Consider the following 25,983-nt stretch of genomic DNA (forward strand, 5'->3'; position numbering starts at 1 on the left):
GAAGTTTACATACACTAAGTTGACTGTGCCTTAAAACAGCTTGGAAAATTCCAGAAAATGTCATGGCTTTAGAAGCTTCTGATAGGCTAATTGACATCATTTGAATCAATTGGAGGTGTACCTGTGGATGTATTTCAAGGCCTACCTTCAAGCTCATGGGAAAATCAAAAGAAATCAGCCAAGACCTCAGGAAAAATATTGTAGGCCTCCACAAGTCTGGTTCATCATTGGGAGCCAAATGCCTGAAGGTACCACGTTCATCTGTACAAACAATAGTACGCAAGTATAAACACCATGGGACAACACAGCTGTCTCCTAGAGATGAACGTACTTTGGTGTGAAAAGTGCAAATCAATCCCAGAACAACAGCAAAGGACCTTGTGAAGATGTTGGAGGAGCCTGGTACAAAACTATCTATATCCACAGAAAAATTAGTCCTTTATCGACATAACCTGAAAGGTCGCTCAGCAAGGAAGAAGCCACTGCTCCAAAACTGCCATAAAACTGCCAGACTACGGTTTGCAACTGCACATGGGGACAGAGATTGTACTTTTTGGAGAAATGTCCTCTGGTTCTGATGAAACAAAAATATAACTTTTTGGTCATAATGACCATCGTTATGTTTGGAGGAAAAAGGGGGAAGCTTGCAAGCCGAGGAACACCATCCCAACCGTGAAGCACGGGGGTGGCAGTATCATGATGTGTGGGTGCATTGCTGCAGGAGGTACTGGTGCACTTCACAAAATAGATGGCATCATGAGGGAGGAAAATGATGTGGATATATTGAAGAAACATCTCAAGACATCAGTCAGGAAGTTAAAGCTTGGTCGCAAATGGGTCTTCCAAATAGACAATGACCCCAAGCATACTTCCAAAGTTGTGGCAAAATGGCTTAAGGACAACAAAGTCAAGGTATTGGAGTGGCCATCACAAAGCCCTGACCTCAGTCCTATAGAAAATTTGTGGGCAGAACTGAAAAAGCGTGTGCGAGCAAGGAGGCCTATAAACCCGACTCAGTTACACCAGCTCTGTCAGGAGGAATTGGACAAAATTCACCCAACTTACTGTGGGAAGCTTGTGGAAGGCTACCCAAAACGTTTGACCCAAGTTAAACAATTTAAAGGCAATGCTATCAAATACTAATTGAGTGTATGTAAACTTCTGACCCACTGGGAATGTGATAAAAGAAATAAAAGCTGAAATAAATAATTCTCTCTACTATTGTTCTGACATTTCACATTCTTAAAATAATGTGGTAATTGACCTAAGACAGGGAACGTTTACTAGGATTTAAAGTCAGGAATTATGAAAAACTGAGTTTAAATGTATTTGGCTAAGGTGTATGTAAACGTCCGACTTCAACTGTATGCTGTCCATTGACATTCTAACTACATGTGGTGCCCATTGACATTCTAAATCTCTAACCCAGTTTGTCTCTGTGTACCAACAGTGTAGCAGCAATAGGTGTGTCAGAAATACGTGCTGGCTCTCTGTCACTCACAGGAGGGGGTGACGAGGGCCTCAGCCAGACCCAGTAGAATGTACTGGGGAGCCAGCTGGATGCAGGCCATGGAGGACACCTGTAGCACCTTCCCTGACAGGGCCTGCTCCGTCAGAGGATAGCCCTTCCTGTGGACCTCAAACAGGCCCGCTACCAGGACAGACAGCGACGCACACGCATGACCAAGAGCTGGGAGAGGAGAGGAGGGAGGGGAGGGGAGAGGGAGAGAAACAGAGAGATATGGAGAGAGAGAGACATTAACATTGACTGAGTCACTGATGAGGGTGGTATATGTGCATGTGTGTGCATGCTTGTGTGCCATGTGCATCTGTGTGTGTGCTGTGTGTATCAGTGTGTGTGCTGTGCGTGTGTGCCATGTGTGCATGCCTACTGATGACTCTGGCAGGGGAGAAGGGTGTTTTCTCCATGGACAGGTAGCAGGAGGTGATGCACTCCATGAGAGGGGCCAGCAGCAGCAGAGGTAGGATGCTGATGAGGTTCATGGCACCGATGGGCAGGAGGAAGCTGTTCAGGTGCAGGTTAGAGTTCATGGTCTGAATGTAGTAGCCTGATGGAATCTGTGGAAGAGGTCAGGGTACCAACACATTCTAGGACAACTTTATGGAGCAGAAATAAACATTAGAGATTTGCCTTTTTTTACCCCCAATATCTGAAAAATTATGAATTTGCACTTCACATGTCAGTGAAGAGACCTGATGTTCTCCATTACATTGACCTGCCTGAGTGAGGCAGGCGCGGTACAGTAGCTGCAAGCCGTACAGGGGGAAGAGCCTTGCCAGGACCTTGACGTTCTCCACGTGTGTCTCACTGTAGCGCCCCCCGTTGTTCTCCTTGGCGCGGTCCAGCCAGCTGGCTACGTCTCCACTCAGGTGGCGGTAGTGCAGGCAGCACATCTTCAGAGAGTTCAGGAACACCCCCAGAGTGGTCAGCAGGGAACTGCCTGTACAACAACCAAAATATAAGGTTCTAAATAAACAGAGTAAAAACTAAGGGACAACTAGGGAAAGCTCAAAGCAAGTTTATTCACCCAATGAGTCAGACAGCTGAACAGACAAAGACATGATCCCACCAGCACAAGTATATATACTCCACTTTAGGCAGGAAGTTAGGTGATGTGGGTAATAAACTGTCCCTTCTCCCTTATTGTGACCTGACCTGGGGTCCTATTAATCCACAGCTCTCCACCCTTATCAGTGACGGCAATCATGTGAGTGCCAACCCCCTGGCTCATATCCAACCTTAATTGACCGCACCATATACATTCCTCCTACACATAACCATTAATTTCTGGTGTAGCAAGTATTTCAAATTACAACCCAACAACTGAAACCAGGGATATTTTACATTCCAAGTTTAGAAATCGGAACCTATCAACATCAATACTAGAATAGCCCACAACAAGCACGTCAATACTAGAATAGACCACAACAACCACGTCAATACTAGACTAGACTACAACAACCACATCAATACTAGACTAGACTACAACAAGCACATCAATACTAGACTACAACAAGCACATCAATACTAGACTACAACAAGCACATCAATACTAGACTACAACAAGCACATCAATACTAGACTACAACAAGCACATCAATACTAGACTACAACAAGCACATCAATACTAGACTACAACAAGCACATCAATACTAGACTACAACAAGCACATCAATACTAGACTACAACAAGCACATCAATACTAGACTACAACAAGCACATCAATACTAGACTACAACAAGCACATCAATACTAGACTACAACAAGCACATCAATACTAGACCACAACAACCACAACAATACTAGAATAGAACACAACAACCACAACAATACTAGAATAGACCACAACAAGCACATCAATACTAGACTAGACCACAACAAGCACATCAATACTAGACTAGACCACAACAAGCACATCAATACTAGACTAGACCACAACAAGCACATCAATACTAGACTAGACCACAACAAGCACATCAATACTAGACTACAACAAGCACATCAATACTAGACTACAACAACCACATCAATACTAGACTACAACAAGCACATCAATACTAGACTACAACAAGCACATCAATACTAGACTACAACAAGCACATCAATACTAGACCACAACAACCACAACAATACTAGAATAGACCACAACAACCACAACAATACTAGAATAGACCACAACAAGCACAACAATACTAGAATAGACCACAACAAGCACATCAATACTAGACTAGACCACAACAAGCACATCAATACTAGACTAGACCACAACAAGCACATCAATACTAGACTAGACCACAACAAGCACATCAATACTAGACTAGACCACAACAAGCACATCAATACTAGACTAGACCACAACAAGCACATCAATACTAGACTAGACCACAACAACCACATCAATACTAGACTAGACCACAACAACCACATCAATACTAGAATAGACCACAACAACCACATCAATACTAGAATAGACCACAACAACCACATCAATACTAGAATAGACCACAACAACCACATCAATACTAGAATAGACCACAACAACCACATCAATACTAGAATAGATCACAACAACCACATCAATACTAGAATAGACCACAACAATACTAGATTAGACCACAACAACAACCACATCAATACTAGAATAGACCACAACAATACTAGATTAGACCACAACAACAACCACATCAATACTAGAATAGACCACAACAACCACATCAATACTAGAATAGACCACAACAACCCCATCAATACTAGAATAGACCACAACAACCACATCAATACTAGAATAGACCACAACAACCACATCAATACTAGAATAGACCACAACAACCACATCAATACTAGAATAGACCACAACAACCACATCAATACTAGAATAGACCACAACAACCCCATCAATACTAGAATAGACCACAACAACCCCATCAATACTAGAATAGACCACAACAACCACATCAATACTAGAATAGACCACAACAACCACATCAATACTAGAATAGACCACAACAACCACATCAATACTAGAATAGACCACAACAACCACATCAATACTAGAATAGATCACAAAAACCTAGGTATATACATACACTGTAACGTAAAGGTGAGACTGTCTGAGGTTGTGTTACCTTTCTTGGGCCTGAAGATAAGGTTGTTGCGGACCATGTGTATGGCGATGAGCATCAGCAGCACAGACATGAAGGGGATGAGGAAGCCCAGGTTGTTGGCCACTGACTGCTGGATGTAGGCGATTCCCAGAAACACTATTGTCGAGTTCAGGTTCACCAGCCAGTAGAACCTGAGAGGACAACATAATGACCAGGCTTGAGGGGAAACTTTTCGGAATGAAATGCAGGCCCTGTGATCTCCACATTAATCTTGGTACCCTTAACCAAATCAGCTAGTCCCTGAGAGTCTATATACACTGCTCAAAAAAATAAAGGGGACACTTAAACAACACAATGTAACTCCAAGTCAATCACACTTCTGTGAAATCAAACTGTCCACTTAGGAAGCAACACTGATTGACAATACATTTCTGTTTATTATGCTGTTGTGCAAATGGAATAGACAACAGGTGGAAATTATAGGCAATTAGCAAGACACCCCCAATAAAGGAGTGGTTCTGCAGGTGGTGACCACAGACCACTTCTCAGTTCCTATGCTTCCTGGCTGATGTTTTGGTCACTTTTGAATGCTGGCGGTGCTTTCACTCTAGTGGTAGCATGAGACGGAGTCTACAATCCACACAAGTGGCTCAGGTAGTGCAGCTCATCCAGGATGGCACATCAATGCGAGCTGTGGCAAGAAGTTTTGCTGTGTCTGTCAGCGTAGTGTCCAAAGCATGGAGGCGCTACCAGGAGTCAAGCCAGTACATCAAGAGACCTGGAGGAGGCCGTAGGAGGGCAACAACCCAGCAGCAGGACCACTACCTCCGCCTTTGTGCAAGGAGGAGCACTGCCAGAGCCCTGCAAAATGACCTCCAGCAGGCCACAAATGTGCATGTGTCTGCTCAAACGGTCAGAAACAGACTCCATGAGGGTGGTATGAGGGCCCGACATCCACAGGTGGGGGTTGTGCTTACAACCCAACATCGTGCAGGACGTTTGGCATTTGCCAGAGAACACCAAGATTGGCAAATTCGCCACTGGCACCCAGTGCTCTTCACAGATGAAAGCAGGTTCACACTGAGCACATGTGACAGACGTGACAGTCTGGAGACGCCGTGGAGAACGTTCTGCTGCCTGCAACATCCTCCAGCATGACCGGTTTGGCGGTGGGCCAGTCATGGTGTGGGGTGGCATTTCTTTGGGGGCCGCACAGCCCTCCATGTGCTCGCCAGAGGTAGCCTGACTGCCATTAGGTACCGAGATGTGATCCTCAGACCCCTTGTGAGATCATATGCTGGTGCGGTTGGCCCTGGATTCCTCCTAATGCAAGACAATGCTAGACCTCATGTGGCTGGAGTGTGTCAGCAGTTCCTGCAAGAGGAAGGCACTGATGCTATGGACTGGCCCGTCGGTTCCCCAGACCTGAATCCAATTGAGCACATCTGGGACATCATGTCTCGCTCCATCCACCAACGCCAAGTTGCACCACAGACTGTCCAGGAGTTGGCGGATGCTTTAGTCCAGGTCTGGGAGGAGATCCCTCAGGATACCATCCACCACCTCATCAGGAGCATGCCCAGGCGTTGTAGGGAGGTCATACAGGCACGTGGAGGCCACACACACTACTGAGCCTCATTTTGACTTGTTTTAAGGACATTACATCAAAGTTGGATCAGCCTGTAGTGTGGTTTTCCACTTTAATTTTGAGTGTGACTCCAAATCCAGACCTCCATGGGTTGATAAATTTGATTTCCATTGATAATTTTTGTGTGATTTTGTTGTCAGAACATTTAACTATGTAAAGAAACAAGTATTTAATAAGAATATTTCATTCATTCAGATCTAGGATGTGTTATTTTAGTGTTCCCTTTATTTTTTTGAGCAGTGTATATCAACACAGAGATTGGCAAAAGATACATCAAAATGGATCTTGTTACAAATACAATATTCTCTAAAGAACGATGTATCAAACTAAAATACAAAATACTTTTGTAGTTGTAGTTAGATAATCTACAAATACATACAGGTAAATACATTTATAATTTACATTGTAAATACATTTACATTTATAAGTACACACCTTCACTACAATATTCTCCCTTCACTACAAGATTCTCAGTAATGCTAACATTTATTTTTTTATTTGCTATGACTGATATGTGGTTGTTCATCTACTGTACCTTAGTTGAATCCCTTGTAAATTGCACTGGTTATGAGTGTCTGCTAAATGACAAACGTTAACATTTAAATAAAAAAATTAACAATCGCAAAGCACACTGGGTATTATTATTGGCCTTCTTTTGGGTGCGGAGGTCATTATTTTAATACCCAGCATGCTTTTCAACTGTTCTTTTTTACTTTACATTTAGCACAGTGATTCTCAACTGGGGATCGCGCGGGACTTGTACAGGAATATATATACACTATATATATATATATATATATATACCTATATATATATATACCTGTTTTTAAAATAAAACATGTTGAAGGCAAACGGTGCATCACTTATTGTTGCTGACTTTACACATGCAGCGTGTCCGTAGTGGTAAAATGGCTAGCTACGTTCGGGCTCTGAGGGTTTGGCGCTGCACACACTCACTGAACAATAACGTTCTCGCCCCACACACACACACTGATGCAAAGAAATTACAGATTTCTCAACATACTGTGAGGATCTGTGTTTATGCACTATAGCCCACCACCATATCAATTGTGATTGAATATTATTAGCTGTATCTGCTGTGTGTGTGTGTGTGTGTGTGTGTGTGTGTGTGTGTGTGTGTGTGTGTGTGTGTGTGTGTGTGTGTGTGTGTGTGTGTGTGTGTGTGTGTGTGTCAGGGTGGGGGTGTGTGTACATCACAAGGCTTAGTCGAGATGGAAAAACACTGAACAGTACAATAACAGGAAATGAGTAAGTGTAGCAACTGGGGCACGGTGCAAAACAGAGCTAATCTACTCAACAACAAGAACTGGACATCCGGAGCGCCAAGGGGCTGGGACAAGCCTGGGCGCCTGCGACAGGCTGAGCAAGTTTAAACCACGCTCAGCCTCTACTGTGATAGGTCAACGGACGAGTTGGAACTATCTCTGTCACAGTATAAAAACTGTTGTTTGTGCACATTCCAGCAGTTCCTGTTTTGCCCTGCGTGGTGACACAGAGAACCCGTATATACGAAGATTGCATTTGCCATTTATTGCTTGAGTTAATCAAAAGTAATTAAAGAAAAATAGCAGACCTTACCTTTTATTTATCCTGATATCGGATTCGAAAGACGCAGCCCTTTCAATACACGGTACAAGAAAGTCACTTTGCGCATCATACCTTGCGGCCCAGCACATTGCTAAACCCACAGCAGCAGAGAAGATCTCATACTCCCTGCTGCAATTGATATCTGCACTGATTTCTTGGTAGTCAGCCACCAACAAACTTAAAACCACAACCCCTATCCAGTAGTGATTTTAGCATGTAGATCTTGTTGGGGCAAACAACCCCCCCCTAAAAAATGTTGATGCATGCCAGCAAACCAACAACACAACACTAAACAATACATTAATTGCACTATAACGGGAACAAATGATGCCCACACAATTAAAGCTGTCCCAACACCTTGCCACTGCTACACCTGGCTATCAGCGGAGCCTTGTCTGGCAGCGAAACAGTTCATTCCTTTAGAAAAAAACTTAGCTGGCATGACTGACTTGCTTAAACAAATGTGGTTTTAACTGACAATTGAGATGTGCAAACTATGGCATAAGGGGACGACGAGCGGATAAGAGGCAATCCGTAATTTCGATTAAGATATTCATAAGCGAGCTAGGATGGACGTAGTCAATATAACTATTTGTTCAGCACTTTTGAAATGTACAGCGACAGAATTCAGAACATTGGCCGTTCTTACAATATTCTCTCTGTACAGAACAGTAGGATAGATAAAGGGGGCATATAAGCAGACAACGAAAGCTCTTACAATATTTAATGATTAACGTTACATTTCTCTAAAACAGGTTATAGGCTACATCTGCACCACCAAGTCAGAACAGTAGGCAAAATTAGGAAGGCAAACAGGACCAAATGATTAGGGTGAGGCACATGGGCTACTAACAGCTTACTACACAACATACAATTGGTATTTTTTAGCTACAGTATACATAACTTCCTAGCATATTACATAATTTATGCAGCAGCATACAATACATTTTTGGACTCACCTTATTGTGCTGTGCTCACTTGAACGGGAAGGTGGCGCTGAGGTCATTCGTGGGTAAATTTTGTCATCAAACTTTGTCATCAAAGTCTGACATTCTCTGATTTATGGTTCTTTCAAGACAACTGGGAACTCTGAAAAAAACAAGTTTGAATCATGATGACGTCAGTGATCTTCATGTCGGCGCTCTAGAAAGAGGCCCAAGTTCCCGCCTTGCAATTCCGAGTAGGATGACCGTTCAAAAATCTATTTGCCATGTCAGAGATCATTTTTTTTCAGAGTTACCAGTTGTCTTGAACTTACTGAAATCAGATTTCACAGTTCTGAGTTTCAGGTTGTTTTGAGTGTGGCAGAAGTCATGCTGGATTGACAGCATGGCCAATGTTGAATGTTTATCCTTTTAAGCTTGGAAGAGAGTCCCTTAAACCAAGATTTGTACCACACACCCACTCCACTGAATAGCAGCCTAGTGATTGCTTTGCAATGCTTGCAGTTAGCCACTGACTGCAGCAGGCCACTGACTCCTTCCAAACCACTCATTGTTGAATTTGCGATTTCCAACTTGTTGTGGAAATGTTTATGTCCAGTGGTCGGTGAGCACCGATACGTTTTTCTCTACATTATTTCTCTTCATATGACAAGGATTAAAAAGGAGGATTTGGCAGTAGTTTGTCGACTTGATTCATGATGACTGATAGCCTGCTAGCTAAGATTTGGAGCCTTCTTGGATGGGCACTTCTAATATAACTCCATGGCAGCACCCAAGGGGCTTGGATTTTCGAGCTTGAAAATACAAATTACATTGGAGTGTAGTTCAGTGTAATTAAAGTTACAATATACATATTTCAAATACATGTAACAGAAATACTGCCCATCTGTGTGTGTGTGTGTGTGTGTGTTTGTGTGTGTGTGTCCACCATGACTGCTAACGTAACATATCACAATCATATCAACTATATTTTCCCCCAACAAAGTATTTATAAAAAATTACATATACATTTATATTTAGTTCATTTCGCAGACGCTCTTATCACACCATAGTTCTATCAGACTTCTGATACCATTGCAGGGTGAAAGGGTGAAGCGATTCAAAAAAAAAATAGTATCGAAAAGTATTTAGAATTTTGAAAATACAAATTACAGTTGTGTAATTCAGCCCAACATAATTCAAATGACCTAAGTAATTAAAATTAAAATACGTATTTCAAATATGTAACATAAACACTGGCATAAATATCTGCCTATTACCCAACACTGTTACATTTCCTTATCAAAGAAACCACACCTCCTGTAGATACAGAGTACACAGTCAAGTAGGAAGACACTCCCTGTCCTCTGGTATAGAGCTCAATGAAACAGAAAGTCATATTTGACACTGGCATTGCTTAACCTACAGGAGAGAGCACCAAAATAGCCGACAATCTAGAACTGTTCTGTTGCTCCATCTGTCTGGATCTACTGAAGGATCCGGTTACTTTTCCCTTCAGACACAGCTGTATGCAACGTCATCTTAGTTTGACTTCCATCTAAACCACATCCTCTGTAGACACAGAGTTTCACAGCCCAGTAGGAAGCCACTCCCTCAATGAAACAGAAAATAATGTGACAAACTGTTGCTCGACTTTCGGGTGAAAGCAACAAAATGGCTGACAATCAGGAACTGTTCTGTTGCTCCATCTGTCTGGATCTACTGAAGGATCCAGTGACTACTGCCTGTGGACACAGTTACTGTATGGGCTGTATTAAAGAAAGCTGGGATCAGGATGTTCTGAAAGGTGTCTACAGCTGTCCACAGTGCAGACAGACCTTCACTCCAAGGCCTACTCTGAAGAGAAACACCGTGCTGGCGGAAGTGTTGGAGAATTTGAAAAGGGCAGATTTCCAAGGTACCACTCCTGCACACTGTTATGCTGAACCTGAAGATGTGGAGTGTGATGTCTGCACTAAGAAAAAACGCAAAGCTGTCAAGTCCTGTCTAGTGTGTCTGGCTTCTTACTGTGAGACTCATCTCCAGCCTCACTACTATGTGCCCCCACTAAAGAAGCATAAGCTTGTCAATGCAGTGACAAATCTACAGGAGAAGATTTGCCCTCATCATGACAAACTGCTAGAGGTTTACTGTCGTACCGATCAGAAGTGTATCTGTCTGCTGTGTGTGATGGATGAACATAAAGGCCATGATACAGTGTCAGCTGCAGCAGAGAGGGCTGAGAAACAGGTAATATGCTGAATATTACTCTCCCATTATATGTAGTATACTTGTTTACATAAAGAATTGCATCATTATTGGACGGATCAAACCACATGACATTAATGTCAACCGATCCAACAAAAAATGGAATCTATTAGCATGCCTTCAATGTAATATCCATCATTATAGAGTAGCAAGTGCAACGTAACCCAGGCAGGTCCATCTCTCCAGTCCTGACTAAAACATTAAGGGTGTGTTTCCCAGACACCAATTAAACCTAGTTCTGGACTAAAAACAAGCATAAAGTGGCAATATGTAACTTTTTGGGCACCTGACCAAATTAACATAGAAATGTGAGTTTTAGGTCTGTCATTCTACTTGAAAGCAAGTCTAAGAAGCAGTAGATATGTTCTATGTGCGCTATTTCTATGCTTCCCTTTCTTAAATTATTTTACTTTCGGTTTTGTTCACCAGCTTCGAACAGCTGAAACAACAATATTTTTGGTGATGGAAAATATATTTCTCAGTGGTTTAGATTGTACAATGACTCTCTACACTATACTTGCTTATTTTGTCACTTAAACTGAAATTAGGCAAACTATTAGAGTTTTAGGAACCAGGAAACAGCTGAGCGATTTCTCCATAGTGCAACTTTAATAGAAAATCTCAATTTAAAATGCTGTCCAGATTAGGCTTGATGTGTGTCTGGGAAACCACCCCAACATGCTGTTTAGTCCAGGATTAGGCTTGATCCGTGTCTGGGAAACCACCCCAACATACTGTTTTGTCCAGGATTAGGCTTGATCTGTGTCTGGGAAACCACCCCAACATACTGTTTTGTCCAGGATTAGGCTTGATCTGTGTCTGGGAAACCACCCCAACATACTGTTTTGTCCAGGATTAGGCTTGATCTGTGTCTGGGAAACCACCCCAACATACTGTCTAGTCCAGGATTAGGCTTGATCCGTGTCTGGGAAACCACCCCATCATACTGTTTAGTCAAGGATTAGGCTTGATCTGTGTCTGGGAAACCACCCCATCATACTGTTTAGTCAAGGATTAGGCTTGATCCGTGTCTGGGAAACCACCCCAACATGCTGTTTAGTCCAGGACTAGGCTTGATCTGTGTCTGGGAAACCACCCCAACATGCTGTTTAGTCCAGGATTAGGCTTGATCCGTGTCTGGGAAACCACCCCATCATACTGTTTAGTCAAGGATTAGGCTTGATCTGTGTCTGGGAAACCACCCCAACATGTAGACAACTTAAATAAGTTTGGTAAGGCAGAGTTTATATTAGTAAAGTATGTAATGTGTTTTTGAGCAGCAACAGTTGGGAGAAACACAGGAGGAAGGGAAGCAGAGAGCCCAGAGGAGAGAGAAGGAGGTGCAGGAGCTGAGACAGGCTGTAGATGCCATTAAGGTGAGTTTAAATCAAGGTTCAAATGATGTGGGTGTCAATGGTTCTGGGGCTCTGGGTTTGGGGAGCCAAGAGGAACGGTCCTGGTGAGAGCTGTGTTTTTCTGTCTTAACAGGAGTCTTCATGGGTAGCCGTGGATGACTTTGAGAGAATGTGTACCATGCACGTCCTTTCATATATCCGCTCCATTGAGAGAAAGCGTTCTGAGGTGAAGGAGCAGATCAAGGCCCAGGAGACGGCTGGAGTGAGTCAGGCTGAAGGACTTCTGAAGCAACTGGAGCAGGAGGTTTCTGAGTTAAAGAGGAGAGATTCTGAGCTGGAGCAGCTGTCACACACAGAGGATCACATCCATTTCCTCCAGGTAACATTACTCTCTGTCTTAGACAATGTTGTCAGTGAATTCTGTTTGAGCTCCAGAAGTCCTTGACTCAATTCATTCTGAATTTATTTTCAGAGTATCGATTCTCTCTGTGACCCTCCTGGACCAAAGGCATTTCCTAGCAGTTTGGAAGCAGTGAAGAAATTTGTCTCTGAACAGAAAGAGCGAATGAAAAATACATGCAAGGAGGAAACCGACAAGATCTTGAGTTGTCTTGAAAAAGATTTGTGTATGGCTAGTAGAATCTTATCTACATTGAACCAAAACATAAACGCAACATGCCAAGTGTTTCATGAGCTAAAATAAAAGATCCCAGAAATGTTCCATCAAAAATAGATTATTTCTCTCAAATGTTGTGCAAAACTTTGTTTACATCCCTGTTAGTGAGCATTTCTCCTTTTCCAAGATAATCCATCCAACTGACAGGTGTGGCATATCAAGAAGCTGATTAAACAGCATGATCATTACACAGGTGCACCTTGTGCTGGGGGCAATAAAAGGCCACTCTAAAATGTGCAGTTCTCACACAACACAATGCCACAGATGTCTCAATTTTTGAGGGACTGTAATTGGCATATTGACTGCAGGCATATTGACTGCAGGAACCAGAGCTGTTGCCAGAGAATGTAATGTTAATTTCTCTACCATAAGCTACCTTCAACAGCGTTTTAGAGAATTTGGCAGTACATCCAACCAGCCTCACAACCACATGTATGGTGTTGTGTAGCCAAGCGGTTTGCTGATGTCAATGTTGTGAACAGAGTGCCCCATGGTGGCGGTGGTGTTATGGTATGGGTAGGCATAAACTACAGACAATGAACACAATTGCATTTTATCAATGGCAATTTGAATGCACAGAGATACTGTGTCTGTGAACAACATATGCATTATCTCTGTAATTCCCAGTCATGTGAAATACATAGAATAGGGCCTAATGAATTTATTTCAATATATTTAGGTTCATTATAATTTATACATATGGTATGTCAAGTGAAAAAATCATAAAATCATTATTAAGGTGGTTGAATTGCAGTGAGAAGTAATACATAATGTTTGAACTTTCTCTTGGTACGTTTCTGGTTAAAGTAATAAGAGTTTTGTAATTCTAAGGTAAAAATTTTGTAAATGACTCTAACTCTATCTGTCTTCACAGTGACAAATCCATCTTCACCACCTGTGCAAGAGTACAGCACGAGAAGTGGATTTTTGAAAAGTGAGTAATAATTATTTTTGCCTCTGGCGCTCTTCTTCGGTATAATGGTGTTCGCAACAATTACATGTGCATTCCGCCACCTACTGTGCGGCTGGATAATAAAACTCCCAAAAAATGAAATATTGAGGGACACACCCACTCATTCATGGGTTTTTCTTTAATTCATGAGGTGGTCAACTGTAATGCATTTTATTTAACACGTGTGCCTTGTTAAATGTTAATTTGTGGAATTTATTAATGCGTTTGAGCCAATCAGTTGTGTTGTGACAATGTAGGGGTGGTATACAGAAGATAGCCCTATTTGGTAAAAGACCAAATCCATATTATGGCAAGAACAGCTCAAATAAGCAAAGAGAAACGACAGTCCATCATTACCTTAAAACATGAAGGTCAGTCAATCAAGTGCAGTCAAAAAAAACAAACACATGATGAAACTGGCTCTCATGAGGACCGCCCCAGGAAAGGAAGACCCAGAGTTACCTCTGCTGCAGAGGATAAGTTCATTAGAGTTTCCAGCCTCAGAAATTGCAGCCCAAATAAATGCTTCAGAGTTCAAGTAACAGACACATCTCAACATCAACTGTGATGAGTTGGTTCTGACCTAGAATATGTGGACAACTATAAATACCTAGGTGTCTGGTTAGACTAACTTTCCTTGCAGACTCATATTAAACATCTCCAATCCAAAATAAAATCTAGAATCGGCTTTCTATTTCGCAACAAAGCCTCCTTCATTCACGCTGCCAAACTTACCCTAGTAAAACTGACTATCCTACCGATCCTCGACTTTGGCGATGTCTTCTACAAAATAGCTTCCAATACTCTACTCAGCAAACTGGATGCAGTCTATCACAGTGCTATCCGTTTTGTTACCAAATCACCTTATACCACCCACCACTGCGATCTGTATGCTCTAGTCGGCTGGCCCTCGCTACATATTCGTCGCTAGACCCACTGGCTCCAGGTCATCTATAAGTCTATACTAGGTAAAGCTCCACCTTATCTCAGTTCACTGGTCACGATAACACCCACCCGTAGCACACGTTCCAGCAGGTATATCTCACTAATCATCCCCAAAGCCAACACCTCATTTGGCCGCCTTTCCTTCCAGTTCTCTGCTGCCATTGACTGTAGCGAATTGCAAAAATAGCTGAAGTTGGAGACTTATATTTCCCTCACCTACTTTAAACATCAGCTATCTGAGCAGCTAACCGATCGCTGCAGCTGTACATAGTCCATCAGTAAATAGCCCACCCATCTACCTACCTCATCCCCATACTACAACAACATTTTCAGACAAGATAGAACGACCAAAGGGGGCGGTGTTGCAATCTACTGCAGAGATAGCCTGCAGAGTTCCGTCCTACTATCCAGGTCTGTACCCAAACAATTTGAACTTCTGCTTTTAAAAATCCACCTCTCTAAACACAAGTCTCTCACCGTTGCCGCTTGCTATAGACCACCCTATGCCCCCAGCTGTGCTCTGGACACCATATGTGAACTGATTGCCACCCATCTATCTTCAGAGCTCGTGCTGTTAGGTGACCTAAACTGGGACATGCTTAACACCCCAGCAATCCTACAATCTAAGCTTGATGCCCTCAATCTCACACAAATTATCAATGAACCTACCAGGTACCACCGCAAAGCCGTAAACACGGGCACCCTCATAGATATAATCCTAACTAACTTGCCCTCTAAATACACCTCTGCTGTTTTCAACCAAGATCTCAGCGATCACTGCCTCATTGCCTGCATCCGTAATGGGTCGGCGATCAAACGACCTCCACTCATCACTGTCAAACGCTCCCTGAAACACTTCAGCGAGCAGGCCTTTCTAATCGACCTGGCCCGGGTATCCTGGAAGGATATTGACCTCATCCCATCAGTAGAGGATGCCTGTCTATTTTTTTTAAATGCCTTCCTCACCATCTTAAATAAGCATGCCCCATTCAAGAAATTTAGAACCAGGAACAGATATAGCCCTTGGTTCTCTCCAGACCTGACTGCCCTTAACCAAAACAAAAACATCCTATGGCGTTCTGCATTAGCATCGAACAGCCCCCGTGATATGCAACTTTTCAGGGAAGTTAGAAACCAATATACACAGGCAGTTAGAAAAGCCAAGGCTAGCTTTTTCAAGCAGAAATTTGCTTCCTGCAACACAAACTCAAAAAAGTTCTGGGACACCGTAAAGTCCATGGAGAATAAGAACACCTCCTCCCAGCTGCCCACTGCACTGAGGATAGGAAACTCTGTCACCACCGATAAATCCACTATAATTGAGAATTTCAATAAGCATTTTTCTACGGCTGGCCATGCTTTCCACCTGGCTACCCCTACCCCGGTCAACAGCACTGCACCCACCACAGCAACTCGCCCAAGCCTTCCCCATTTCTCCTTCTCCCAAATCCAGTCAGCTGATGTTCTGAAAGAGTTGCAAAATCTGGACCCATACAAATCAGCCGGGCTAGACAATCTGGACCCTTTCTTTCTAAAACTATCTGCCGAAATTGTTGCAACCCCTATTACTAGCCTGTTCAACCTCTCGTGTCGTCTGAGATTCCCAAAGATTGGAAAGCAGCTGCCGTCATCCCCCTCTTCAAAGGGAGGGACACTCTTGACCCAAACTGCTACAGACCTATATCTATACTACCCTGCCTTTCTAAGGTCTTCGAAAGCCAAGTCAACAAACAGATTACCGACCATTTCGAATCCCACCACACCTTCTCCGCTATGCAATCTGGTTTCAGAGCTGGTCATGGGTGCACCTTAGCCACGCTCAAGGTCCTAAATGATATCTTAACCGCCATCGATAAGAAACAATACTGTGCAGCCGTATTCATTGACCTGGCCAAGGCTTTCGACTCTGTCAATCACCACATCCTCATCGGCAGACTTGATAGCCTTGGTTCCTCAAACGATTGCCTCGCCTGGTTCACCAACTACTTTTCTGATAGAGTTTAGTGTGTCAAATCGGAGGGCCTGTTGTCCGGGCCTCTGGCAGTCTCTATGGGGGTGCCACAGTGTTCAATTCTTGGGCCGACTCTCTTCTTTGTATACATCAATGATGTCGCTCTTGCTGCTGGTGAGTCTCTGATCCACCTCTATGCAGACGACATTGTTCTGTATACTTCTGGCCCTTCTTTGGACACTGTGTTAACAACCCTCCAGATGAGCTTCAAAGCCATACAACTCTCCTTCCATGGCCTCCAACTGCTCTTAAATACAAGTAAAACTAAATGCATGCTCTTCAACCGATCGCTGCCTGCACCTGCCCGCCCGTCCAGCATCACTACTCTGGACGGTTCTGACTTAGAATATGTGGACAACTACAAATACCTAGGTGTCTGGTTAGATTGTAAACTCTCCTCCCTGAATCACATCAAACAGCTCCAATCCAAAGTTAAATCTAGAATTGGCTTCCTATTTCGCAACAAAGCCTCCTTCACTCATGCTGCCAAATATAGCCTCGTAAAACTGACCATCCTACCGATCCTTGACTTCGGCGATGTCATTTACAAAATAGCCTCCAATACCCTACTCAATAAATTGGATGCAGTCTATCACAGTGCCATCCGTTTTGTCACCAAAGCCCCATATACTACCCACCACTGCGACCTGTACGCTCTCGTTGGCTGGCCCTCACTTCATACTCGTCGCAAAACCCACTGGCTCCAGGTCATCTACAAGACCCTGCTAGGTAAAATCCCCCTTATTTCAGCTCGCTGGTCACCATAGCAGCACCCACCTGTAGCACGTGCTCCAGCAGGTATTTCTCTCTGGTCACCCCAAAAACCAATTCCTCCTTTGGCCACCTCTCCTTCCAGTTCTCTGCTGCCAATGACTGGAACGAACTACAAAAATCTCTGAAACTGGAAACACTTATCTCCCTCACTAGCTTTAAGCACCAGCTGTCAGAGCAGCTCACAGATTACTGCACCTGTACATAGCCCCTCTATAATTTAGCCCAAACAACTACCTCTTTCCCTACTGTATTTATTTATTTAGCTATTTTGCACCCCATTATTTCTATTTCTACTTTGCACATTCTTCCACTGCAAATCTACAAATCTATCTTCCAGTGTTTTACTTGCTATATTGTATTTACATCGCCACCATGGCCTTATTTTGCCTTTACCTCCCTTATCTCACCTCATTTGCTCACATTGTATATATACTTATTTTTGTACTTTATTATTGACTCTATGTTTGTTTTACTCCATGTGTAACTCTGTGTTGTTGTATGTGTCGAACTGCTTTGCTTTCTCTTGGCCAGGTCGCAATTGTAAATGAGAACTTGTTCTCAACTTCCCTACCTGGTTAAATAAAGGTGAAATAAAATAAATAAATAAAAGTCAAAATTTGAGATATTTGGTTCCAACCGCCATGTCTTTGTGAGACGCAGAGTAGGTGAACAGATTATCTCCGCATGTGTGGTTCCCACAGTGAAGGATGGAGGAGGAGGTGTGATGGTGCTTTGCTGGTGACACTGTCAGTGATTTATTTCGAATTCAAGGCATACTAAACCAGCATGGCTACCACCGCATTCTGCAGCGATACGCCATCCCATCTGGTTTGCGCTTAGTGGGACTATCATTTGTCTTCAACAGGACAATGACCCAGCACACCTCCAGGCTGTGTAAGGGCTATTTAAGCTTTTAACTGATGTATAACACTTGTATTTTCATGAATGCTTAATATTACGAATGTTGCATTTTTGAATTTCGCGCTCTGCAATTTCACCGGATGTTGGCCAGATGGGACGCTAGCATGCCATTGATCCGCAAGAAGTTTTAACCAACCAGGAGAGTGATGGAGTGCTGCATCAGATGACCTGGCCTCCACAATCCCCCGAACTCAACCCAATTGAGATGGTTTGGGATGAGTTGGACCGCAGAGTGAAGGAAAAGCAGCCAACAAGTGCTCAGCATATGTGGGAACTCCTTGGAAAAGCATTCCAGGTGAAGCTGGTTGAGAGAAAGCCAAGCATGTGCAAAACTGTCATCATGGCAAAGGGTGGCTATTTTGAAGAATATCAAATATATTTTGATTTGGGATAACACTTTTTTGGTTACTACATGATTCCATATGTGTTATTTCATAGTTTTGATGTGTTCACTATTATTCTACAATGTAGAAAATAGTAAAAAAAAAAAAAAAACCTTGAATGAGTAGGTGTGTCCAAACCTTTGACTGGTACTTAATATATATACAAACTATTAATAACGAAAATGCAATTAAACTAAATCAGTATGCTTTTCTAACAACATTCTAATCAGGTCCCAACACAGGCTCAGAAGGACATTTCCTGGCGACAGTACTCCTTGCAGTGCTTATGCCGTGAAGTCTTGGAGGACCCAAAAAACTTCTCAGCTTCAGATATAATGATGTCCAGCTTCTTGGACACTTATGCAGTACAATTAATAACTGTGGCTATAAATGCTACAAAATCCAATACGTGTATCAAGATCACTTGATTGACGTATAACATTTGCAACTGGTTCAGCACTGTGGCCTCTTTAATCCTCAATGGGATTGGTGTCGTCGCTAACGCGGTTGAGCTAACGTGAGTTAATGTGATTAGCATGACATTGTAAGTAACAAGAACATTTCCCAGGACATAGACATGTCTTATTTGGCAGAAAGCTTACATTCTTGTTAATCTAACTGCGCTGTCCAATTTACAGTAGCTATTACAGTGAAATAATACCATGCTATTGATTGAGGAGAGTGCATAAGTATGTAATTGCAATTGTATCAATAAAGCAATTAGGCACATTTGGGCAGACTTGATACAACATTTTGAACAGTAATGTAATGGTTCATTGGATCAGTCTAAAGCTTTGCACATACACTGCTGCCATCTAGTGGCCAAAATCTAAATTGTGCCTAGATTGCAATAATACATGGTGGCCTTTCTCTTAAATTTCAAAGATAATGAAAAAAACACATTGTATTATCTTTTACCAGATCTAATGTGATATTCACCTACATTACTTTCACATTTCCACAAACTTCAAAGTGTTTATTTTCAAATGGTATCAAGAATATGCATATCCTTGCTTCAGGTCCCGAGATACAGGCAGTTAGATTTGGGTATGTCATTTTAGGCGAAAATTGTTAAAAAGGCTCTGATCCTTACATTTTTCCTAATTTAGCAGACGCTCTTATCCAGAGCGACTTACAGGAGTAATTAGGGTTAAGTGCCTTGCTCAAGGGCACATAGTCAGATTTTTCACCTAGTTGGCGGAGATTAGAACTAGCTACCTTTCGGTACCGGCCCAACTCCCAGCTGTCCACTTCATGAGTCAATAATTATGCAAGCCACAATGCACACTCCTTTTGTTCTTTTGTTAAACATGATATCAACACCATACCACTCCTGGTTACTTTGACAGCATCTACTTTTCTCAGTGCCTTCTTCACCATCCTTGTGACTTCAAAAGGGTTTCCCAAAGAAACATCCTTATCCAAAAACTTACTCCAACAAGCAACGATTCATCAGAATCAATTTTTTCCCTTTTGTTCCATTCTTGGACTTCACTATTGTCCACTCATCTTCAAACACTTCTGCTTCCTCCATCTCAACCTCTCTCTCCGTAGCCTCTGTTCTTCTTAATCTCCAATCACCGCCTTGTTTCTCGATGCCCTCAATATTGCTACGCACCCATTCTTTTTTCACTACCGCCTTTCTCTCTCTTTTGCACTCTTTGCCTCCTCCCATGTCTCTCTCACTCATGCACACACCCCCGCCTCCCCACACACACACAGCACTGACCTAGTATGATTTACGACCTCTTTTGCAGACTATCGCACCATGGAAGTGGATCCCAACACAGCATGTGCAACTCTCTCTCTGTCGAACAGAAACAAGGAGATAGCATGGAGTGACAAGGCCCAGGCCTATTCAGACCATCTAGACAGGTTTACTTACTATCACCAGGCTCTGTGCAAAGAGGGTCTGTCTGAAACCTGCTACTGGGAGGTAGAGTGGAGCGGGGGGATCGTTGATGTGGCAGTCTCATACAGAGGGATCAGCAGGAAAGGTTGGGGCAATGACTGTTGTTTTGGACACAATGATCAGTCCTGGAGTTTGGTCTGCTCTCCCTCCAGTTGTTCATTCTGGCACAATAATAACTACAAAACCAACATCCCTGTCCCCCGTGCCTCCAGAGTAGGAGTGTACCTGGACCACAAGGCAGGTACTCTGTCCTTCTACAGTGTCTCTGACACAATGACCCTCCTCCACAGAGTCCAGACCACATTCACTCAGCCCCTCTATCCTGGGTTTGGAGTTGATTTAGGATCATCTCTAAAGATATGCCACCTGCCAGTATGACAATGCTCTAACAACACTCAAACCCCTCCTAACATGTTATGGTCCTGGTACAGCAACCCTAGGCTTGCTCTACTGGCATTTCTACTCACTTTATTTTTGTTAAATATGCTGTGCCAGATCCTTTTGTAAAAAGGATTGCACTTTTAAAAAAGGAGTGCCGTTATTTTGGTTAAGGGTTTGTAGGCATTTCATGTCGCATGTGACAAATACAATTGTATTTATTTTGATTTTTTATTCCATTTTAATTTCAGCTCGTCTATATTAGTAGTGTCGTGGCTGAATCAGAATTAGTTAGGTAACATAGATAAATAAGATGTTTTATCTTATCCTTGTCATTAGAATGTCTTCTTTTGGACTATACTGTTGGCAGTTATCCCTTCTCAGCCAGGGCTCAGTCACTTGGGGCCAGAGAGGGGAGAGGTCAGGCTTGTCTTCATATGTCAATGTATCTGTTAAACCATGTGATGCTATGAAGAATATCAGAAGAGGAGGAGGACAGAATGAAGGCTTGTCTTCTTATGGGAATGTGTCTGTAACTATTGTATGTCCCTTCTGAGGATGCCCTTATCTTGACCTACTATTTGACCTAAGAGACTCACTGTCTTTTCTGAGCTTGTCCAGGAGGGGGTGTATTTGAGATGGGAGTATCTGGAATTGACAATTTATATATGCCATTGGATGAGGTAATGTTTTGGTCCTAAGTGGTACCAAGAACGAGATTAGAATCTCGTTTTAGGAGACCAAACTGAACGATAATTTATAGCTAATGCTATCTAGCTATGGGATACTCCTCTTTCAAGTAAAAGGTTCTTTGTAATGTTCCTAAGATCGTTTGTTCGTCATGTGAGTTGAGAGGGGTGTGTCTTGGCTATAAATGATACCAAGAATTGTTTTGTAGGGACTCTCATTCATTTCAATTCATTTATAGACACTGAATTGATCTGAGAGTCAAAAAGGGCTATGGTGAAGTTCATATATAATTAAAGATGGACTTTATAATATAACTCTGACTTGTGTGTGGTTGGCTCTCTCATCATTGAGTAATACAGGAAATTACCACGACATTAGATGGGCAAGCACTCCTGGCTTCATATGTGTTTTGATTGTCAGATTAATCAAATTAAAGTAAGATTGGTATGACTTTTTTTGTCCAATACAACAGGTTAAATGTGTATAGTACAGTTTCGTTACTGTTTCAAGGCATCACCTCTACCCTGTTGAGCACATACACACACCCCACTATAATGCAACAACCCACCAGTTGAAGAAGGAGAGTAGCTGGTGCTGGTCGTAGCCCTGTAGTTTGTATGGCCCCATGGGACAGAGGATGGCACGGATACCCCCGATGCCCAGGGCAGCTGCAAGCAGGCCAGTGTAGAACAGGATGTGCTGTTCCCGGTGCTCCATCTGGTGAATCATGTTGTGCGTGTCGATGTAGAAGTCCTCGAACGGGAACGCCACCACTGGGAGCATGGCTGTGCCTGAGGGAGGATGGGGGAGTGGAATCAGAATTCCATTAGAGGGATTTTATTTAGATTGGGAAAATGTCAATAGTATGGGGCAAAGTAGGGATCTGAGAAGTAGAGAGCTCAGAAGTAATTCAGCCCTAATGTGTCAATTATTTAGAAGGGATGATTCATCAATCAAATGTATTTTTATAAATCCCTTTATCCAACAGCAGTTGTCACAGAGTAAGACAAATGGTGGTAGAAGTGGGTACACATTTGAAAGTTCAGCCATGTACTGCATAACATGACAGAGCTGGTAAATACTGAAACAGAAGGAAGTTCAATTTAGAATTTAAGATAAGATAAGTCTAAGTTTTTTGCATCATCTAAGATGCACGTTTTTTGTACTAAGATGCTAGCTCCATGATTTTCAAATGTCTCGATACGACCCGTCAGACTCAGATCAGTCCGTTTATGAATAACATAACCAGTTATATTCCAGGAAGATTAAGTACTTTGCCATCGGGACAAATTTTGTTAAAATTTCAAACTGTCGGAAAATCCAAACTTGCTAAATCAATGTAGATAATTGCTAACTAGCTAGCTGAGCTAGGCTAGTTGATCTGAACCACAAATCTATGACAAACAAAAGGCTACTACATGTACTGATAATTAATGTACTGCTATCAATGTGCCATTGTAAGTGGCATATTAGCTTTCAAGACTTAGACCTCAATACATAGCTAGTTAGATGATTTTGTCTACTTGGCGGACCTCACAATTCCCTAATGTTATGTGTTAAGTCTCATTGGATCTAACGTTATTGAGATGCTAGTCAGGTAGACTGAGGCTAGTTAGATAGGCTGTGTGGGGGTAATTCAGGACACAGAGAGCACCCATTAGGTGTTGTGGTATAATGAACCGTACTTTTTACAAGCAGCCATGGTCCTTAGAGATGTAGCTAGAGAGAGTGGACTCCCATGGTCAGTTGGCATAGGCCTGCACTGGGGCTCAACTGCAGTTACACCACTATCTCTAATATTACAGAACCTATTTTCTCAGAACCTTGTCATTTTCAGTTGTCTAACTCTGTGACAACTGTTGTTGGAAAAAGGGCTTTATAAAATACAATTGATTGATGGATCATCCCTTCTAAATAATTGACACGTTAGGGCTGAATTACCTCTGGAGTTCTCTACTTCTCAGATCCCTACTTTGCCCCATACTATTACTGTGTGTCTGGGTGCTACTCTAAGGTGAGACAGAAAATTCAATAATGAGTCATCAGAAGTAATGGGGTTGGTTTGAGGACACATCCAGGGTCCAACTGCTAGCATTGAGCACATGCAATCCTCTGATGCATTTGTCACCCACAGCACTCAGACCCATGTACATCTACAGTTGAAGTCAGAAGTTTACATACACCTTAGCCAAATACATTTAAACACAGTTTTTTCACAATTCCTGACATTTTATCCGAGTAACAATTCCCTGTCTTAGGTCAGTTAGGATCACCACTTTATTTTAAGAATGTGAAATGTCAGAATAATAGTAGGGAGAATGATTTATTTACATTTACATTTACATTTAAGTCATTTAGCAGACGCTCTTATTTCAGGTTTTATTTTTTTCATCACATTCCCAGTGGGTCAGACGTTTACATACACTCAATTAGTATTTGGTAGCATTGCCTTTAAATTGTTTAACTTGGGTCAAATGTTTTGGGTAGCCTTCCACAAGCTTCCCACAATAAGTTGGGTAACTGAGTCAGGTTTGTAGGCCTCCTTGCTCGCACGCGCTTTTTCAGATCTGCCCACAAATTTTCTATAGGACTGAGGTCAGGGCTTTGTGATGGCCACTCCAATACCTTGACATTCTTGTCCTTAAGCCATTTTGCCACAACTTTGGAAGTATGCTTGGGGTCATTGTCCATTTGGAAAACCATTTGCGACCAAGCTTTAACTTCCTGACTGATGTCTTGAGATGTTTCTTCAATATATCCACATAATTTCCCCCCCTCATGATGCCATCTATTTTGTGAAGTGCACCAGGCCCTCCTGCAGAAAAGCACCCCCACAAAATTATGCTGCCACCCCCGTGCTTCACGATTGGGATGGTGTTCTTCGGCTTACGTTGATGTAGGACTCGTTTTACTGTGGATATAGATACTTTTGTACTGGTTTCCTCCAGCATCTTCACAAGGTCCTTTGCTGCTGTTCTGGGATTGATTTGCACTTTTCGCACCAAAGTACATTCATCTCTAGAAAATGGAACTTGTCTCTTTCCTGAGCGGTATGACGGCTGCGTGGTCCCATGGTGTTAATACTTGTGTACTATTGTTTGTACAGATGAATGTGGTACCTTCAGGCATTTGGAAATTGCTGCCAATGATGAACCAGACTTGTGGAGGTCCACAATTTGTTTTATTGAGGTCTTGACTGATTTCTTTTGATTTTCCCATGATGTCAAGCAAAGAGGCACTGAGTTTGAAGGTAGTCCTTGAAATACAACCACAGGTACACCTCAAATTGACTCAAATGATGTCAATTAGCCTATCAGAAACTTCTAAAGCCATGACATCATTTTCTGGAATTTTCCAAGCTATTTAAAGGCTCAGTCAACTTAGTGTATGTAAACTTCTGACGCACTGGAATTGCAATACAGCAAATTATAAGTGAAATAATCTGTCTGTAAACAATTGTTGGAAAAATTACTTGTGTCATGCAAAGTAGATGTCCTAACTGACTTAAATAAACTATAGTTTGTTAACATGAAATTTCGGGAGTGGTTGAAAAATGAGTTTTGATGACTCAAACCTAAGTGTATGTAAACTTCCGACTTCAACTGTACATGTATTTATGTCTTTAGACGATGGGGGGCTAATTACGGCCCGCCGGCCATATCCGGCCCATTGGGCACTTCAATCCGGCCCGCAAGGTCCTTTTTACTTTATAAAAATGTTTTGCCCTTATTTCTCCCCAATTTTATGGTATCCAATTGGTCGTTACAGTGTTGTCCCATCACTTCAACTCCCGTACGGACTCGGGAGATGCAAAGGTCGAGAGCCGTGCGTCCTCTGAAACACGACCCAGCCAAGCTGCACTGCTTCTTGACACAATGCCCGCTTAACCCAGAAGCCAGCTGCATCAGCGTGC

At 42.5% G+C, this 25,983-nt stretch overlaps 2 protein-coding genes across 2 annotated transcripts in view; one reads left to right on the top strand and one right to left on the bottom strand.

Annotated features, from left to right (window-relative positions):
* The window catches only part of slc15a5 (solute carrier family 15 member 5), a 32,159-nt gene that overhangs the window by 5,022 nt on the left and 1,154 nt on the right, over positions 1–25,983 (bottom strand). Inside the window, exons 2-6 of the mRNA XM_055922241.1 lie at positions 22,639–22,861; positions 4,648–4,817; positions 2,242–2,462; positions 1,893–2,079; positions 1,502–1,690 (exon numbers count right to left, since the gene is read on the bottom strand). Of these exons, the coding sequence (XP_055778216.1) occupies positions 1,502–1,690; positions 1,893–2,079; positions 2,242–2,462; positions 4,648–4,817; positions 22,639–22,861 (990 nt within the window). The remainder of the gene's footprint in view (positions 1–1,501; positions 1,691–1,892; positions 2,080–2,241; positions 2,463–4,647; positions 4,818–22,638; positions 22,862–25,983) is intronic.
* LOC129855003 (E3 ubiquitin/ISG15 ligase TRIM25-like) lies at positions 10,224–23,495 on the top strand. The gene is made up of 6 exons (XM_055922233.1): positions 10,224–11,055; positions 12,354–12,449; positions 12,562–12,807; positions 12,901–13,054; positions 13,979–14,038; positions 20,848–23,495. The coding sequence occupies exons 1-6, from the start codon at positions 10,480–10,482 to the stop codon at positions 21,378–21,380; spliced, it is 1,665 nt and encodes a 554-aa protein (XP_055778208.1). The 5' UTR covers positions 10,224–10,479; the 3' UTR covers positions 21,381–23,495.

Source organism: Salvelinus fontinalis, chromosome 5, assembly GCF_029448725.1.
Source record: "Salvelinus fontinalis isolate EN_2023a chromosome 5, ASM2944872v1, whole genome shotgun sequence".
NCBI classification, from domain to species: Eukaryota; Metazoa; Chordata; class Actinopteri; order Salmoniformes; family Salmonidae; genus Salvelinus; species Salvelinus fontinalis.